This window comes from Corythoichthys intestinalis, chromosome 3 (assembly GCF_030265065.1).
Source record: "Corythoichthys intestinalis isolate RoL2023-P3 chromosome 3, ASM3026506v1, whole genome shotgun sequence".
In the NCBI taxonomy this organism is placed as follows: Eukaryota; Metazoa; Chordata; class Actinopteri; order Syngnathiformes; family Syngnathidae; genus Corythoichthys; species Corythoichthys intestinalis.
Window position 1 is genome coordinate 64,476,857 of NC_080397.1, and position 18,678 is coordinate 64,495,534.

At 40.3% G+C, this 18,678-nt stretch overlaps 1 protein-coding gene across 3 annotated transcripts in view; it reads right to left on the minus strand.

Moving 5' to 3' along the window:
- The window catches only part of ksr2 (kinase suppressor of ras 2), a 156,790-nt gene that overhangs the window by 130,990 nt on the left and 7,122 nt on the right, over window positions 1–18,678 (minus strand). For all 3 annotated transcript variants that reach the window (XM_057833048.1, XM_057833049.1, XM_057833047.1), the window contains exons 2-3: window positions 13,168–13,308; window positions 11,030–11,180 (exon numbers count right to left, since the gene is read on the minus strand). In XM_057833048.1, coding sequence (XP_057689031.1) covers window positions 11,030–11,180; window positions 13,168–13,308 — 292 coding nt within the window. The remainder of the gene's footprint in view (window positions 1–11,029; window positions 11,181–13,167; window positions 13,309–18,678) is intronic.

The following is an 18,678-nucleotide window of genomic DNA, read 5'->3' on the forward strand; positions in this document are numbered from 1 at the left end:
TTTTTTTTATTTTTTAAATGTATTCTTCTTCAAAAATTTTCTTCCCCCAGAAAGTTGAGATTTGAAGCTTTCCAATGATGTATCACACATGCATATGGGACAATTTTGAAATTTGACCAAATTGGGGGTCTCAGAGCGGAACTTCAAGTCACCTGTGTGTTTTCCGCCATTTATAAATTACATAGATAGAGACTTACATACTGGATGTTTATTAGTCCAAAAAGGGTATTTGATGCAGAAATTTGACTGATTGTAATGAATCTGTTTTTAAGATCCAAATTAATAACATAGCCATCAATAAACTGAATCTGGACAATGAAAGCAATGCACAAAGACTTTTGGGATGTGAAGACGCTAATACTAAAAAGCCAACTAAGTCCCTGTAATACCTCATTTGATTAATTATCAGACTTATTGAATTCTGCTTTAGCAAGCTTAACTGTGCGGGTAATGACAAAATAAACATCATTGGAGAAGCATGAAAATGTGTGTCTTTTGGTGATCAAGATGTAAAATGGAGCAAAAAGCTGAAAAAAGGACTATGTTTGGGCATCGTGTCAGATTGTGGAAAAATTGGACAAATGATGGCACATTGTCTAACACAAGCACCCGATTAGAGTCATGATCTACTGCCCCCCACTGATTAACTTGTGTCATTGCAGCTGCATGACAAGTGTGGTCTTTGTCGCTCTCTGGTGTCTCATTGGGGAACAGCAACAGGAAAGAAATAAACACTTCAATAAACCATTTTTTGCAGTGAAATAAAATGGAAATAGAGGCACTTCATCGACACTTAGGGGAGAGTTTTTTGTTTTGTTTTTGTTTTTTTAATAAACGGCAATGTTGTGTAGACAAAGAAAGATGAAGGCGCTCAGTCAGTAGGTTTGCAGTAAACCCGGCACGGGCTAATGGAAAGCAGGTGTGCCTGCTAATTGGGGGCCAATTAGAAGCCTGACGTCATGGCAACATTACGCTTCGACATCCTACGCTCTTGAGGGAGGCACTTCAAGCAGTTACTATTCAAATAATCGTCTTCCAAAACAGAGTGTAGTGCCCATGTTGTGTGCGCCATATTAATAGCTATATTCTAAAGGTGCTATTTTGTAGCCTGCAGTCTTCCATAATTGACAATGAGCAGTCACGTGTAAAGGAGGGGGGGGCACCTGCTCCTTTGCCCCCTACTTTTTTTTTTGTGCGTTTGGTGTGCTGGCCGACTGTGCAGGCACGCCAACGAATAATTTACTTGAATACCGAAAACAACTTGGAAAAAACAAAACATTTAAAAAGCCGTCTGTGTGCCGCTAAGCTGGCGCATAACCCTCCTGTGACCTGGGTGTGTGGTGAGGAGTCTGAGGACATCTAGTGGTTGAAAACAAACGGTGTTACCGTATTAAACTGTGTTCGAGGAAATATTGTAGTGAAAATTCTTACACCAGGTTTATTGTGGGGATTTTTTAAAAATAATAATATGTCATTTTCCCCTATATAGTTCTCTACTTTAACAATGAATTATCCCCCGCCCCAAGGCTATTTTGACCCGTGTGTCTTCTCTCTATAAGCAACCATATTTATGTGTTCTAGAAAGGTACACATCTTTAAGTTCTCTAACAATGAAATAATAGTTTTGAAAAAACTGCTGATGGTGGCTCAGTAAACATCTAATTTGGTTTGTTCTCTGATGAACATCAAGTTGAGTAAGGAAGTTTTGATATAGAGGTTGAGGGAAGAAAAGAGGCAAACACTGATTAAGTCACAGCCAGAAAGTGTTGATGACAGTGTTGATTTCTGTTCACTGTTCCCCCTCCAAATTAAAGTCTGTCACAGTCACAGCCAACTTTTCTTGAAAGCTGGTTAAACTGGAAGTTATGTTGTTGTAAGGTGTAATAAATTTTTGTTCATGCGCCGCTTTTGCTCCAGCACCTGGCTCTCCATCCGTCTCTGGACGGCCCTGACACTGAGCAGAGGTGGGTAGTAACGCGTTACATTTACTCCCTTACATTTACTGGAGTAACTTTTTGAGAAAAATGTACTTCAAAAGGTAGTTTTACCACACCATACTTTTTACTTTTCTCCGGGGTGAAAGTGGCTAGAATTTCTTGCCGGACCTCCCTGACATAAAAGTCGCCACGGAGCAAGGTTTTTTTTTTTTTTTTTTTTTTTTGTCTGTGTGTGCCAAACCTCCTAAAACCACTGAAATGCAGAGAAAACTGCTGTTGCCACCATTATTTCTATAACACATACAAACAAACAAAAATGTATTTTCATTCAAAATTGTTTTTTTTTCTAATGATTTGTAAGATAAAAGTTAATAAAAACAGCAGTAACCCCAACATCCATCTCCTAATTTTTATTTTCTGTCATTTCCTCACATCTAAATGCAAAACTTCAATTTTAACTACTTAAAAGGTACCACGGATAGAAATACGTGTAATTCAGAAAAGGTAAATATTAGTACGAGTTATAATAATTTGATGTATCTCCTGATTGTGGTTTCTCTTTTTTCCCATGGGTTTTTTTGAGTTTTTCCTTGCTGACATGGAGGGTTAAGGATGGGGGATGCTCAGGACATGTGTAACGTACTGAGGGGGACGTGACAGGACAAGCCTGTCTGAACCTTTCCCCGCAGGTGCTCCCAATCACCTTGATTAACACCTGGTTAGGTGGATTGGTGGAGCGGAACACTTGGCGGCTATAAATGCGGCATTGGGAGAGGACTTAGAGAGGTCCTGCTCTGCGGACGGACTCTGTACCGAGGGAGTAGGACTGAAGGAGGGGTGGACGAATTTGATTGTTTTTATCCATTTTTAGGACTGTTTTTAACTTTTTTTTTTTTTGAGACACTTTGACGTAACCCTTGAGAGGCTAAACCCCCTGGAGGCCTGCTCAGGTATAGTGATTTTTGCGGTTTGCAGTGACGTTTCTTTGTTTTGTTTTTTTTCCTGTTTGTCGTGCGATGGAGCAGTGTCCTTCGCTCAGGGGTGATAAAAACGCCACACCACCCTGCCCTAGCTGGGACCGATGCAACCCTTTTTTAACCCGTTTTTAGCCTGTTTTATTGTCTTTTAAATAAACTCAGTGGTGTGCACAGAAAAGCCTCGACAAGCCTCCTCCTTGCCGCTGTCACAGGGGTAGAACGAACTTCCGCGTTTGTTGCACACGGACTCATTGCATTCATCTACGGTATCCGAAGGTGTATCAAAATGACTCTGTAAAGCCCTCTGAGACAAACCTGTTGTAATATAGGGCTATAAAAATAAAATTGAATTGAATTGATATTATAACCACTCTTAATGTTTTCGTTTGAATAAAATTGGTAAAATTTCAAACCAAAAAATTAACTAGTGGGTCGCCATTGTTGTTGACGTCGCAGGGCAGTGACGTCACATGCGTACGCTGCCAAATTCCACAGTGTCACTTTTTAACTACATAAACATGTTGTCGGTTCTGCCCTTCCAATTTGAGCCCCAGCGGAATATTAATGAGAAGGACAGCCTAGTCGATATTTCTTAAAACGAGCAGCAAAAGCAAAATGAACAGGAAAGACGGGATGGGACGAGTAGCATACATGCGTCAAGTTCGCTAGTGACAGCTAGCATTCTCCTGCTCTCGTGACGAAACAGGCTAGTAATCTCAAAAAATGTTCATATAGATAATTTTGTGCTGAGAAAAAACAAAACTCAAACATTGTAAGCAATTACTCTCAATGTTACTCTTGACCTGAGTATTCTTTTCAACAAATACTTGTTTCTTAGTACTTGAGTACATTTTTGGGGACGACTACTATTACTTGTGTCGTTATTTGGAGGTAACACTACTCTTACTGGAGACTTTACTGAGTAGTAGAGTAGAGTCTACTCTACCCACCTCTAATGCTGCGTGACACGACACTTTCTATCTGGCTAAACTTTTTAGCATGAAAAGACAAAAGCCATCAGGATCAAATTTCAGAAAAAAGGAAAAAAGTTGTTTAAGAGCTCGGTTACTTGCCACAATTGGAACGTAGCGGTTGTTTACATGAAGGTCACGTGACATCAGCATTATTGCTAAGTTGCATGATTACACTGTTTTAGAAATACTTTCAGTTAGAGTTGTCTGATAATATCGGTCATCCGATAATATCGGCCGATAAAAGCATTGAAGGGAATATTATCCTTTCCCATATTTACAGTTTGACTGTTTGTATTACACTAAGACAGGGGTCCCCAACCGCCGGGCCGTGGACCAGTACTGGTCCGTAGTGCATTTGCTACCGGGCCGCACGGAAATATTAATTTATCAATGACTGCATTCTAGCCGAATTAACTTTGGCCTGTGCCCCTGAACACACCAATATCGCTGTCTACTCTAGATATAATACTACAGGATGGATTAGAATGTCGTCATAGAAATCCATTGGACTGCTAGCAGTACATCTTGTCTTTTATATCTATGTGCGCATGTCCTCGATAATAACGTATGGCGGCACATCTATAATAAAAATAAAAAAAGAATAAAAAATGTATTGGGTGGGTTGATCAAATTTGAGCTACTTTAACAAAAATAGGCAGTTTTAGAAGGTACCCAACCATTATCTCTGGCATTTTAGCGCCTCACAGCACGTGGAGCTAATAACTGCATGTAGCAATCCCTTAAAATGCATAAGATGAGTTGCAATTTGTTTTGTTGGATACAGGTAGTCTCTGGGTTACGAACGAGTCCTATGCTGGTGATTTAACCCGAATTTCCGCATAAATCGGAATGAAGCCTTAAAGTAAATCTCAAAATAGCTATCCAAAAAGTCCAAAAGTATTGTATTTTATTTAATGATGGCGGATACACTGCCCACTGGTGAAAGTGTTGGGTCTGGCTGGACGGCCGCCTTGTACTAGTCCTTCTCAAAAAATGAGCATATTGTGATAAAGTTCATTATTTTCTGTAATGTACTGATAAACATTAGACTTTCATATATTTTAGATTCATTACACACAACTGAAGTAGTTCAAGCCGTTTATTGTTTTAATATTGATGATCTTGGCAAAAAAAAAATCCCTTTCTCAAAAAATGAGCATATTTCATCCGACCAATACAAAAAAAGTGTTTTTTAATACCAAAAAATGTCAACCTTCAATTAATTATATCAGCTATGCACTCAGTACTTGGACGGGAATCCTTTTGCAGAAATGACTGCTTGAATGTGGCGTGGCATAGAAGCAATATTCCAATTTCCACCTATCCTTGAAGCATTGGCCGTCGCTGTCAACTTTTTTGTTGTTGTTGTTGATTGTCGCCATCTTAGAATATTGGGAGTAACGGTCACACGGGGTAATGTTGCTTAGAGTGCTGCCGCCTTTTTGGGGGTAAATGAGGAGCAGCATTTAGTGTGTAAGCTGGTAGCAGTACTGCTGACCAATTTATTAAGTCTGTGTGCGGGCCAGACATTATTGATTTTATGACAGAGGCTGGGGAGCGGATGAAATTTGACCACGGGCCGCATTTGGCCCCCGGGCTGGACTTTGGACATGTCTGCAGTTGACCAACACCAGCAGCTGACATGGCACCCCAGACCATCACTGACTGTGGGTACTTGACACTGGACATTTCCTTCTCCCCAGTCTTCCTCCAAACTCTGGCACCTTGATTTCTGAATGACATGCAAAATTTGCTTTCATCTGAAAAAAGTATTTTGGACCACTGAGCAACAGTCCAGTGCTGCTCCTCTGTAGCCCAGGTCAGGCGCTTCTGCCATTTCCTGCACCCGCCTGTGCTCTGGATGTTTCTACTCCAGACTCAGTCCACTGTTTCTGCAGGTCCCCCAAGGTCTGGAATAGGCCCTTCTCCACAATCTTTCTCAGCGTGCGGTCCACTCTTCTGATTGTGCAGCATTTCCTGCCACACTTTTTCCTTCCCACAGATTTCCCATTGAGGTGCCTTGATACCGTACTCTGGTAACAGCCTTTTCGCTCAGAAATTTCTTTCTGTGGCTGAGCCTTTTGCTTGACGGTGTCAATGATGGCCTTCTGGACAGCAGTCAGGTCGGCAGTCTTGAGTTTTGAGTCATGAACCTGGCTGGGAGTTTTTAAAAGCCTCTTCCGCAGGGGGTTTGAGTTAATTCGTTGATTCAGATGATTAGGTTAGTTACTAGCTTCTTTACAGTACCTTTTCATGATATGCTCATTTTTTTGAGATAGGGATTTTTGGGTTTTCTTGACTTTTTTGCCAAAATCATCAATATTAAAACAACAAAAGGTTTGAACTACTTCAGTTGTGTGTAACGAATCTAAACTGTATGAAAGTCTAATGTTTATCAGTACATTAGAGAAAATAATGAACTTTATCACAATATGCTCATTTTTTGAGAAGGACTAGTATGAGTGAGAAGCAGACTCTGCGCTCTAGTTTGGCCCACATAAGGCTGTAAGTTCTTTCAGCTAATATATGTTTGTGTATGCATTTGTAATTAAAGTTTACAGCTACAGTTTTTGGAGTTAACTGTGAGTTATTTGGTATGAGAATTGTAGATACGTTAGCATTCGTAGCATTTAAGCTAGCGGTATTTTGTTAGGCAAATTAGGCTAATTTAATCTACAAATTGCTAATTGGCGAAACGGCGACTCACTGGAGCAGTGGTTCTTAACTTAGGTTCCATCGAACCCCAGGGGTTCAGTGAATAAGTTAGGTTAAGACACACAGGGCACTAAAGGCAAAGTGTTGTTTTAGACTGAGGGGCAGTTTATATGACGACTCTGCGACACGAAGACGCAATGACTGTGTTGCGGAATGGTGTCGGCGAAGACAAAAACCTTTGAATCCTGTCTCAAAAGTGGAAGGATTCGATTGCGGGGGCTTGCTCCGCAAAGTTCCCGCGCCGATAACGTCAGCACTCGCACACGTCACATTGGGCGTGCGCAGCGGTGCTACTACACATTAAAAACAGCAAATATGGCGGAAAGTCAGCTGTAATTTCCTGTTTTTATAACATTTTTAATTTAAATATGTTGACTGTTTCCATTTTTGTGTGTTTTGGAGCAAAAGAAAAATGCCATTGCTTGGAGTGGGTGGGTATGTTGTCTTCCGGGTTGAGGAGGTTGCTGCGGTCAAAGTGCATCATTGGCTGTCACCTTGTAAATCTGCACTGCCCCCTAGGGCCTCGCACGAATACTACATCGTTTTCACACAGAATTGTGACATTGTTCGAATGGAGACGGAACCATATACTGGTAGATGCAAACATGAAATTTTTCATCTTCTCGGAGTTTTGGACTGGTTTTCCCCAAATTCACAGGCTTCATTTCATTTCTTTCAACTGCTATCCTTCTATCTAATGGGAGGAAAAACTGATTTGCTCAGTGGAAAGTTGACCTGCACTTGGTACAAGAAAGTATGACAAAAAACATATGTGTCACATTTTACACTATGAAAATTGTGCGTGATGCAAGGATGCAACACTAAAATGAGAATGTTTACATGATAGGTAAAAAATTCATTTTTCAACATCAAAATCTACAGCAAAAGGCACAATTATTTGGAGCATATTTGAAATTTGAAGGATTTTCAAATGGGAATGCACTCAGGTATTAGCTTGCTATAGCATAGCTATCAGTTTTGAATTTGAAAAAAATTGCTTTATTATTTAATTCCGAAGGGTTCAGTGAATGCACATGTGAAACTTGTGAGGTTCAGTACCCTTAGCAAGGTGAAGAACTACTACACTAGAGTGTCTCCAACTATTGTTTTTTTTTTTTTGTTTCTTTCTGGTTATTATAATATTAAAATATACCGTAATTTCCCGAATATAACGCGCACTTTTTTCCCCCAAAATCAACTTGTAAAATCATGGTGCGCATTATAAACGGGTACATGGATGGAGACAGAAACATATATATGATATATATATAAACCGATTTTTTTTTTTTAATTGACACGGCCACGTTGTGTTGATGAAACGTATGCGGCGTTCCGTTGCCGACCATTAAAGTACGTGACGTCACCATTTTGTTTCATTAATACTTCACTCTGATCGGTCGAATGATTTCATCTGTGTTAAATTCTGCTTTTTTCACTCTTCATAAAGCACAGAATTTAGTTTCTTGAACGCATTTGAGTCAACATTTATTGCAGCTCCGCAACTCGGACCATAACAAACGTAACAACAGGCTTCCTGTGTTTGTCCGTCAACTATATCTGTCCCTCGAGAAACTCAACCCAAAGAATAATAGTTCCTATTGTTACTGTCCTGTCGACAGCGATGAGCGTTCTCGGATTTCCGACTTACGTTCTCACTTTCATTTTACCGTATCAATCCATGGAAGAAACATTTATTCATCACAATGAAACGAGCAAGTTATACAGCAGCCTTTAAAGGAAAGGTCACATCTGTTTTGTTTTCTCCTAGGTTCTGGTAAGTTGGAGAAGTTGTCAAATATTATTTTATTACCGTAAATACTGTCAGTTTATGTTAATGTTTTCAACTACCAATATGCTATGCTTGTGCTGTGTTGCACCATTCCGTAAAATGACATTTCTGTATCTGTACACGAGCTCTGTTTTGTGTTCTTCTATTTATTGGTGCTAAAATTAGGGTGCGCGTTATAAACGGGTACAATCATTTTCCCTAGATTTTACAAGTAAATTTGGGGTGCGCATTATACACGGGTGCGCCTTATATTCGGGAAATTATGGTAGATTGCCTTGTTTGAGAGGAAGATCTCATCTTGAAAAGAAGGTAATTTGGGCCATTTTTGTTTGTTTGTTTAATTACCAAACGGACCAAAGCGCAGGGCAAACAAAAGGCAGGAGGTCCAAAATACAAAAGGTAAAGCAAAAACCAGAGTAAAAAAAAAAAAAACTGGCTCACTATAGACAAAAGCAGGAAAAAGCCTTGGGTGGGGACACTACTTTCTAGAAAAAGTGCAAATTTTAACGAGTCTTCCAGTTTTAAATTGGTAGCAATCGACAGATATGCTGTGATATGCTCATTTTAATTTGTTGTTAGAAAATATGTTCATCGATGCATGAGCATACACGAGGGGGCACTCATGCTCTTTGGATGTCTGATGCTTCATTTCTGTATATTTCTCCAGTTGGGAATTTGAGAATGTTGCTGGTTCTTTTTTGGCCTAATATGGTCATGTCATATGTTATTGTGTAATGATAACAGCTGATATTGTGCTGAGAAAAATATACCAAGCAAGATTCCCAGGGCATGTTGAAGACTTTTATATGGTATATTATAGACTTTGTAATGATATTGACGGGGCGTGGGGCCGAATAATAGAGTTCCTGCATTGTTGACCAAGTGGAATCACAGACAAATGCTTAAATCCCTGGATTATTTATAGTTATGGACGTAAAACAGTCTCGGTTCTTGGTTAAAAGCAACAACAAAAAACGTGCAGGTAGCATTTATTTTACATAAATATTGCGAACTATGAGGCTAGTCTGTAAGGAAATTAGCAGCTCCCATATGTAAACAGAGCATTTCCGTTGAAAATTATTGTGAATAAATGCTTAAATCCCTGAATTCTTTATAGATATGAACGTAAAACAGTCTCGATTCTTGGTTAAAATAAAAAAAAAAAAACGTGCTGATATCAATTATTTTCTGTAAATATTGCAAACTATAAGGCTATTCTATAAGGAAATTAGCAACCGCCATATGTAGACAGAGGTTTTCGGGTGAAAATTCTTGTGAATAACTGCATAAATCCCTGAATTCTTGATAGATATGGATAAAACAGTCTCGGTTCTTGTGTAAAAGAAAATAAAACATGCAGGTAGCATTAATTTTACGCAAATATTGCAAACTATGAGGCTAGTCTGTAAGGAAATTAGCGGACGCTATATGTGAACAAAGCTTTTTCCATTGAAAATCCTCATGAATAAATGTTTAAATCACTGAATTCTTTATACATATGGACGTAAATCGTTTCGGTTCTTGGTTAAAAGTTAAAAAAAAAAACGTGCAGGTAGCATTTATTTCACGTAAATATTGTGAACTATGAGGCTAGTCTGTAAGGAAATTAGCAGCCGCTATATGTAAACAAAGCTTTTTCCGTTGTAAATTCTCGTTAATAAATGCTTAACTCTCTAAATTCTTGATAGATATGGACGTAAAACGATCTCGATTCTTGGTTAAAAGCAACAACAACAAAAAACAAATGCAAACTGCCCATTTTTAAGTAAATACTGTATGTCAAAGAATGATGCGAGTCTGTTAGACAATGTGGCGGCAGCCTTACAACAAAGAGCTTTTTACGTTGAAAATTCATGTGAAAAAACGAAAAATATAATAATGACCTCGAACAAATCCCACCTGAGACAACCATTCCTGTTTGTATGCGGTACAGCTTTTGTACTTTTATCCTAAATCTGGCATTGAATCGCTGCATGTGTCGCTGCGACCGACTGCGAATAAATGAAGCCAATCGTGGGATGGCCCCCTGCTTGAAGGCATTGCCCAGTGGCTGGCCGATGTGACCCGTCAATAGGTCTATGGGTGTATACAGACAAATTAAAAGAATTTTAACAAAATGACCCCCCCCCCCCCCCCCTAAAAAAAAGCCAAAAAAGGCTCAGGAACTTTAGAGTCAAAGGCCGTTTCAAACTAGCTGCAGCCTAATGTGAAGGGTATAGGGCAAATAAATATTCAATATCGGTGGAAACGGATGATGTTACACAAGCAGATAATTAGACTTGTTGTTAACACTTGTGTATGGAAAACTGACTTAAGAAGTCTCTTTTTTAGTGGGATCAAAGCACTGAACCTGAATCTTTTACCTGCACGGCACACCCGACCGTTCCGGCCAACTTGAGCGTCTGTGACACTTTGAAGCATCAGCGGCGTAAAGCTGAATTGCGCCACATGCTAAAGTGCGCCTCTGTCACATTGGAGCCGTGACCGTTCACGTGTTGCCTGGTTTGTCAACATCATTATTTCAATTTTATTTTTCACTCGGTATCCCGGTTTTACGCATTTCAAAGTATGAAATGTGAAAACATCTCTTTAATAGCCAATAGCCGCAAAGCTACTTTCATCGTGGTGCGAGCTTACCCAGCTGGTGTGCCCTCCTGAGGCTGGCTAGCGAGGCGTTGAGACGGGCACATTCTTCCCCGTTGGCACCAAACTTTTGGAGAAGATCGCACACTTGCTGCTCGCTCATGTCCAGTAGGCCCTCCAGAGTCACCTCGGTGGGGCTCATATCCTGTGACGGGCCACATAAACACGTTAAGATTCATCTTTTTCAGCTTTTTTTCAGGGCTAAGATGCCCAAATTTCGGTCATCCGACTTTCACATAAACGGGGGTTTCTATTCTTTGCATGTCAACAAGCAAAATATTTTTTAATGTTTATCAGTGCTGAACTAAACTGAAGACCGTAACATTAACTTTTTGGTTGTTATACCCCAAAGGTTTGCGGGAAAGTTTCTGGAACACTTCTATTGCACTAAAAAGTCATTGACAATGCTTCTCTTTATATAATGAGAAACCCAAGTTTTTACTGGCGTCAGTAGATGCCCTTTTTAGGCCAGCTACAGATAACGAAACTAAATTAGGTTTAGCGATTATTCATTCATTTTCCGCTCTGCTTACCCTCACGAGGGTCACGGAGGTACTGGAGGCTATCCCAGCTAACTACGGGCAGTAGGTGAGTTACAGATCCCGAACTATTGAAACAGTTTGCCTCTACATAGTTGAAACCGATGACATAATCGAAGGCAGTAATTAAAAGTGGGTCAGAGAATGAAGTAAGCCACGAAGTACAGGATGCTGAGAGAGTGCAAGAGAGAAGAGAGTGTGAGAAAGAGCAAGAGAAAATGCGTGACAGTAAGCGAAAGAGAGCACAAACATGAGTGAGGAAGAAATGCTAGAAAGAGTGCGAGAGCGTGAGCAAGAAAGCGAGAGAGCACGAGAGTGAACAAGAACATGCGCAAGAGAGAACGCGCGCGCAAAGGAGTGCAAGAGAGAGAGTGAGCGAGAGAGTGCAAGAGAGCGAGCGGGCAAGTGAGAGAGTGCGAAAGTGAAATGCTTGAGAGTGCCAGAGAGTGAGAAAGAGCACAAGAGTGAGGGAAATAGCGAGAGAAAATACGAGAGTAAAAGAGAATGAGAGGGATTGCAAGAGTGAGGGTGGGAGTGAGCAAGAGGGAGCACAAGATTGAGAGAATGAGAGAAATGCTTGAAAGAGCGAGAGAGAGAGAGCGTGTGAGAGAAAGAAATGTGAGCAAAATAGTGCTTGAGAGTGAGCAAGCGTGCAAGAGAGTTCGCAAGAGAGTGCGAGAGAGCAAGAGTGCACAAGAGAGCAAGTGTGAGAGTGCAAAAGCGTAATGCTTTAGAGTGTGAGATAGCGTGAGCAAGTGAGAGAGAGCACGAGAGCGTGAGAAAGCGAGGTTGAGAGAAAATGGGAGAGAGTACGAGAAAGATAGTAAGAGTGAGTGTGAGAGCGTGTGAGAGAGGACAAGCATGAGAGAATGCTTGAAAGAGTGCCAGAAAGAGCTGAGCAAGAAGGCAAAAGAGCACGAGTGAGCAAGAGCGTGTGTGAGAGCGAAAACGCGAGCGCAAAAAAGTGCAAGAGAGCGAGTGAGTGCACGAGAGTTCACAAGACTGAATGCGAGAGAGCAAGTGTTAGACAGTGGCAAGGGAAATGCTTGCAATTGCGAGAGAGCCTGAAAAGCGATTGCGAGAGAAATAGTGAGAAAATGTGAGTACGAGAGAATTGCTTCAAAGAGCGAGCAAGAGCGAGGTACCCGCAACTTTCTATGAAATTGTATTCATTTCTATTTCTATCGTTTTATTGCATGACTCTCCATCTTGGCTAGCCAGCATTTTTTTCCCATGTTTTTGTCCATCAGATTTCAGGATCCATGTGTTGCTCTTCAAAACCTCGAGTGTTGGTTCCTGCCACATACACATCAGAATGAATAAGCGTTCTTTTTTTAACCAATTAGCAGTGTTTGGAAAGTTCATTTTTCATCCCTTTCCATGACCTTAAAAAAAAAAAATTGTTGAACACGTCGCAATGTTTGTTTCATGTCGTGATAATGGAACTTTATCGACAAAAAGAGGGGTTTATGGAAAGTTTAAAGAGGAGATTTCAACCCGATTCAATGCAAAGACATGAAGAGGTTAGCACAGAAGGTGTTTTGAGATACAAGCATAGTCATTTAGGAGCATTGGTATGTTGTGTTGCCCTACCTGCATGACCTCCTTCCTTAGGTTGACAATGCGGAACCAGTGCCCCAGGCGAGGGAAGGCGGCCAACTCGGCGCCGCGCTCCTCTGAGGCCACTTTGCGCTTACACGACAGCTGACGGCTGAAGTACTTCACCAGCTTACCCTGATATTGAAATACAGACGGAATATTATATATGATCTTCATTCAGGAATCTCACAGTGGGTCCATAGCACCCACATCGACAACAAAAAAGTAGTCCGTACATAAGGAGACATAGAAATAAAGTGACTTGGTGGGGGGGCGGGGGGCATCAAGAAGGCAAAGGCTATCAGTGCACAATAAACAGACTTTTGCACCACAGGCTTGAACTGTATGTCAATCTCTTTGTAGGGTCTGTTAATTTCATTAGAATACTATTTTCAGACTCACGAGAGACAGCGAAAATGAAAAGCGGTATTTGGTATGTGGCAAAATTAATTTTGCCATGTCGCATTTTTTGCCATGTGGCAAAATTGATTTTTTTTTCCCTGCCACTCAAAATGAATAGAAAATTTGGACGTTCATAGCCGTCAATGGCATAGTCTGACTTGGGTGCCAGTCGCATGTTAGTGCACTGTAATGTTAAGTGTATGGTCAAAAATCACAGCGACATATGTTTTTCTGCCATTTACAATGAATGGAAAATTTGGACGGGCATAACCATCAATGGCATGGACGTACATGGCCTGCAAAAATGCTATATACTTGCAAAAAATGCCACATACCAATATCCATTTGCCACTTACCCCAAAAAAATGCTACATGGCAAAAAACATGCCACATGACTAAATACATTTTGCCACATGGCAAAAAAAAAGCCACATGGCAACATTAATTTTGCCACATGGCAAAAAAATGCCGCATAACAAAATCAGTTTTTCCACATGGCACAAAAAATGCCACATGTCATGGACGTGCATGGCCTGCAAAATTGCCATATACAAAAAAATAAATAAATACAACATACCAAAATCCATTTTGCTACATACCAAAAAAAATGCCACATGGCAAAAAACATGCCAAATGACAAATTACATTTTACCACATGGCAAAAAAAATGCCACATGGCAAAAAATGCCACATGGCATAATCAATTTTACCATATGGCAAAAAAATGCAACATGGCAAAATCCATTTTCTCAGCCCTGCTACTCATTTAACCGACACATGCAGCTTTACATCAAATTTCTTAAAAAGGACCTTAAAGGTGGGTAACCCAAATCTAGCAAATGGCTGGCGCTATACCATCTAGGCGCACGCAGTAACAACCTCAGGGCATCATTGTGGGCTACATTTAGCCTCTTCATGGATTTGGCCACTCTGCACCTGGTCCATAGGTGAGCAGTGTGTGCAGTACAACCTAAACAGTGAGGTTTTAAAGTGGAAGGAGCAAGAGAATAAAAAAATCTCTTAAGAATGTTTGCCTGTGCAGTGAGTATCCCTGTCTTCTGACAAATCATCAGTTATGAAGTGGTCGAGATATTTTGCTTCATTGCAAATATTCAGAGCTATTTTGCCCAGAAAGAAACGAGGAAAAAAACTGCTGGTTGCATCTGCAATTTTTTTTTTTAATTAATAACAACATGACAGAACAAACAACACAAAAATAGAAAACAATCAACAATACAAACCAAAAAACAAAAGAATACAAACACAAATATGTCAGGGGGTATAAACATTCCTGGTACTAGGCAGCCACCTTCAAGTGAGTTTAGCAACTCCATTTGACACTTTGACGCCATCTGGTGTCATGTATAGGCAACTAGACCATTTTTAGGTTGGGTGTTTAACTTTTATAAGCGTTTAAAGTGCATGTGACACGAAAAAGCATGTTTATTTCATAATACACGTGGTATTTTATGCTCCTGAATGATATGGACCGCTTGGATGTGTGTAGAAGCGATCGCTACATTTATTTAGTTTTTTTAATCCTGCGCCATGAAAATGATTGACTTCAGACTTCGGTCTTGCATTGAGGAGGAGGGCGCTGTGACGTGTACGGTTGAAAACGTCCTCTTCACTTTCCAGCTGTACTGTTGTGTATGAGGACTAAGGATTCAGCTTATTTTGCGGATTAATACGATTATTTTTCACATCACGACAGCCAAAGGGCTGCAGAAAAATCTTGCTGTATGACAGAGAGGCGTGTGTGCCTTTTTGGAGTTTCAAAAGGTTCCCATTCACCGTGGATATTGGCCAAAACAAGCCCTACTACTGTGGGACCATTGGACTTACGAGGAAGTGAGTAAACATCTTGTTTTGTATTATGTCAAATACGAATACAGCGATTACAAAGTAAACACTACAAACTTTCTTTAAATAAAGGACTACTTACGTTTGATCATTGATAGGCATGTAAAAAGCTCTCCTCATGCACATTAGCTGCACGTTGGCTGCACAACAACTGCAGCCGCCCTCCTCCGGGGAACGAGTTGTAAAAATTGCTCTCCGCTGGGCAGTTTGCCGGTCCGCGAAGACAATCGACAACCCAGTCGTCATGTCAAATAATCCGGGCTAGTAATGTGTAATTTTCCGCTTCGAAGACTTTGAAACATCACTCTGTTCGATTTAGCATGTCGGCTAGCTGTAACGCCCCTTGATTTGTTTACATTCTCCGAAGCCGGGGAAGGGAAATGACATATGTCCGATTTAGGTGACATAAAATATCGTTCGGGAGGTGCGACAGTAAAGGTGAAGTCGACAGTATTGAGCATTATGGAGTCATTTTGCCACGTCGTTCTGAATAAGTGCATTTTTATGATTTCGCATTCCATTTAGCACAAGACTGTTATTTGTCATGACCATGCCATTTATTTAGCAATTGGGGAAAATACTTGGATAAAAAGAATATCCTGTCAAAATATTGAAGTAAAGAGACAGAAACAATGACATTTTGCAGCTCTCTTCGTCGCGTTTTCCTCGTTGTGAATACTTCCCCCTCGACGGGCTGACTGGTCCTTCTCAAGCCATTTATTTAGCTATTGTGGAAAAATACTTGGATAGAAAGAATATCCTGTAAAAATACTGGAGTAGAGAGACTGAAACAATGACAATTTGCGGCTCTCTTCGTCGCGTTTTCCTCGTTCTGAATATTTCCCCCTCAATGGGCTGAATAGTAAAACCGATGAGCCCAGTCTCCCGCTGACATCATCTACCTGTTGGGGACGCTCGAGCCCTATAACGGTAGGCGTGGCTAACCGGCAGATTAAAAGACTAATTTCTCGTCATCTGCGCTTTGCTAAATTGTTGTATATAGTCGAATCGTCTCAAAATATGATTCTAATTCACATAATAATGCTATGTAAGACTTTTTTTCTCCTGTTGTATGCTCTTTAAACATTGGTTGTCATGAGGCCAATGTGAATCAGTGAGGATGCTTGCTGCGTTTATGGCCTCTGCATGAGCAACAATAAAAGGACATCCCTGCATACTCAGACATCAAGTGACTTTATGGCCATTCTTAATGGTGTTTGTTTCTACATGGTCGTGTGTCCACACTGTCAGGTGCTCCACGCTCGAGTGAGTCTGAGAGTAGTGGATGACCACTTTTAATGGTAGCATTGTCTTTTTTTTTTTTTTTTTTTTTTTTTTTTATGTCTGCTCGCGGGTTTATAGTCTGGAACAAAACAGGCCAAAACAAAAGTATAGGATGTACAACAACAACAACCCCTATTATGTAATGTGCAGACACGCTCACCGGACAAAACATCAGGTACACCAGTTTCGCAATCATCCCGAGTTGTTCTCGAACCTTGAATGACATTTGGCACTGTAATTAATATGTAGACCTCCAAGTGGCACCAGTTGCATAGTGTGTCAAAACGTTCATTCAAAAAAGGAGAAGATATATTCCTCAAGTTGTCACATTGATATGACTCAAAACCGGTTTCGAGGTTTACAGCGGTATGAAAACGCCACGGTTACAAAACCACTAAAAATTTTCCATCATACCGTAGTACGGTATTAGCTACTTTTTTTATGTCCCAGAAATGCAGCGAGAAATCTGGGGCTTGGAGCAGCAGCCCTCACACCAACCCCTCCTGTTGTTTCTCTGTCCCGTGTTTGTCGGTGACACAACACGTAAGCTTTCCCCCCCCCTTAAACAAGACAAAGTTGCTAATATGGGAGTACTTCGGCCATCGAAAAGAAATAGACGGCAGCGGCTTAGAGGAGGAATGACAGCGGATGTGCAGGACATGCTTGCGGAGGTTAGTTGCCAGGGGAAGCAACACCGCCAACATGATTTCACATTTACTTGACCATCATCCGTCACTTTCCACAAAATTTAAGGTGAGTAAACTCTGTCATGAATGTTTCCCACCAGTTACGAACGTGTTAAGTGTGTCTAGCAATGGTAACACAAATACTATAACGTAAGCTTGTTAAGAAGGCAGATAACATGGCTAGTTAGCATGCCAAGACGGCTAACTAGTTTCCTCTCTACCATTAGCCTACTTTTATGAAGTCTTCCGCCAATGTAAACATCTGTTCAAAATAACATTTTCATAATACAGCATGTGGTGTTTTTTCTCTCCAAGCGACTTTCTGTGTTGAGAGAAGGTGTTCGCGTGTGTGTGTGTAACTTGTAAATAATGACACGAGTCATACACACCGTGCTGTGTCATACTCTCACTCTCCATCAATATTCAACTAGTGTTAATAGTAGAAGTGGTATGTGTTTTACATAAAATCAATGTGGTCATATATTGTTTAAGTCCAGTTCATTTTTTTTGTTCGTGTTCTAATGTAGCACAACGTGAGCTGTGGGTTTACTCCATAAGTTCTATTTATTTCAATTTTATTTAAAATATTTTTTATTTTATTTATTTATGTTAACATTATATTCACGTTGATGTTCTAATTTGCAAATATGTTGTGAGAAAAAAAATCCTGTTTCTGTAAAAAAAAGTTTTTTTTTAACCCATAGGTCTCAAACCGTTGTTTTCGTCAACGATGACGACAACAAAAATATTTAGTCGACGAACAATTTTATTCATGACGATGACGAGAGGATAACAAGCTAAAAACATTTATTGGGATCCTAAAACATAACGACACAAATGCCAGTTTTCGTCTAACAAGACGAAAACGCGCCATAGCCATAGTTTTTGTCACATGTTCACAATGCGTGGCTGGTTGCACCCCCCTATTTTCACCCGCAAGTGTCCTCTCTCTGTCTTCCCATTGCCTGTTTTGTGATACACACGCTAGATTAGTCTTTTTTGGGGGGGGGGGGCAAGAAGAGAGAACATGCAATGTTGTTTTAGCCCAGTGCTTCTCAATTATTTTCTGTCACGCCCCCCCAAGGAAGACGTAAATGTTTCGCGCCCCCCCAAACTCTCTGCCGCCACTGTAAATAGTATCATTTGTCTATAAAATTACTATTATAAATACACATCTGCCTAACATTGTTTCCTTTTTTTTCTAATAAAGAGAAAATGTAACATAGATCAACTTATAACAAAGTATAACTCTATTAACATTGTTTTGTTT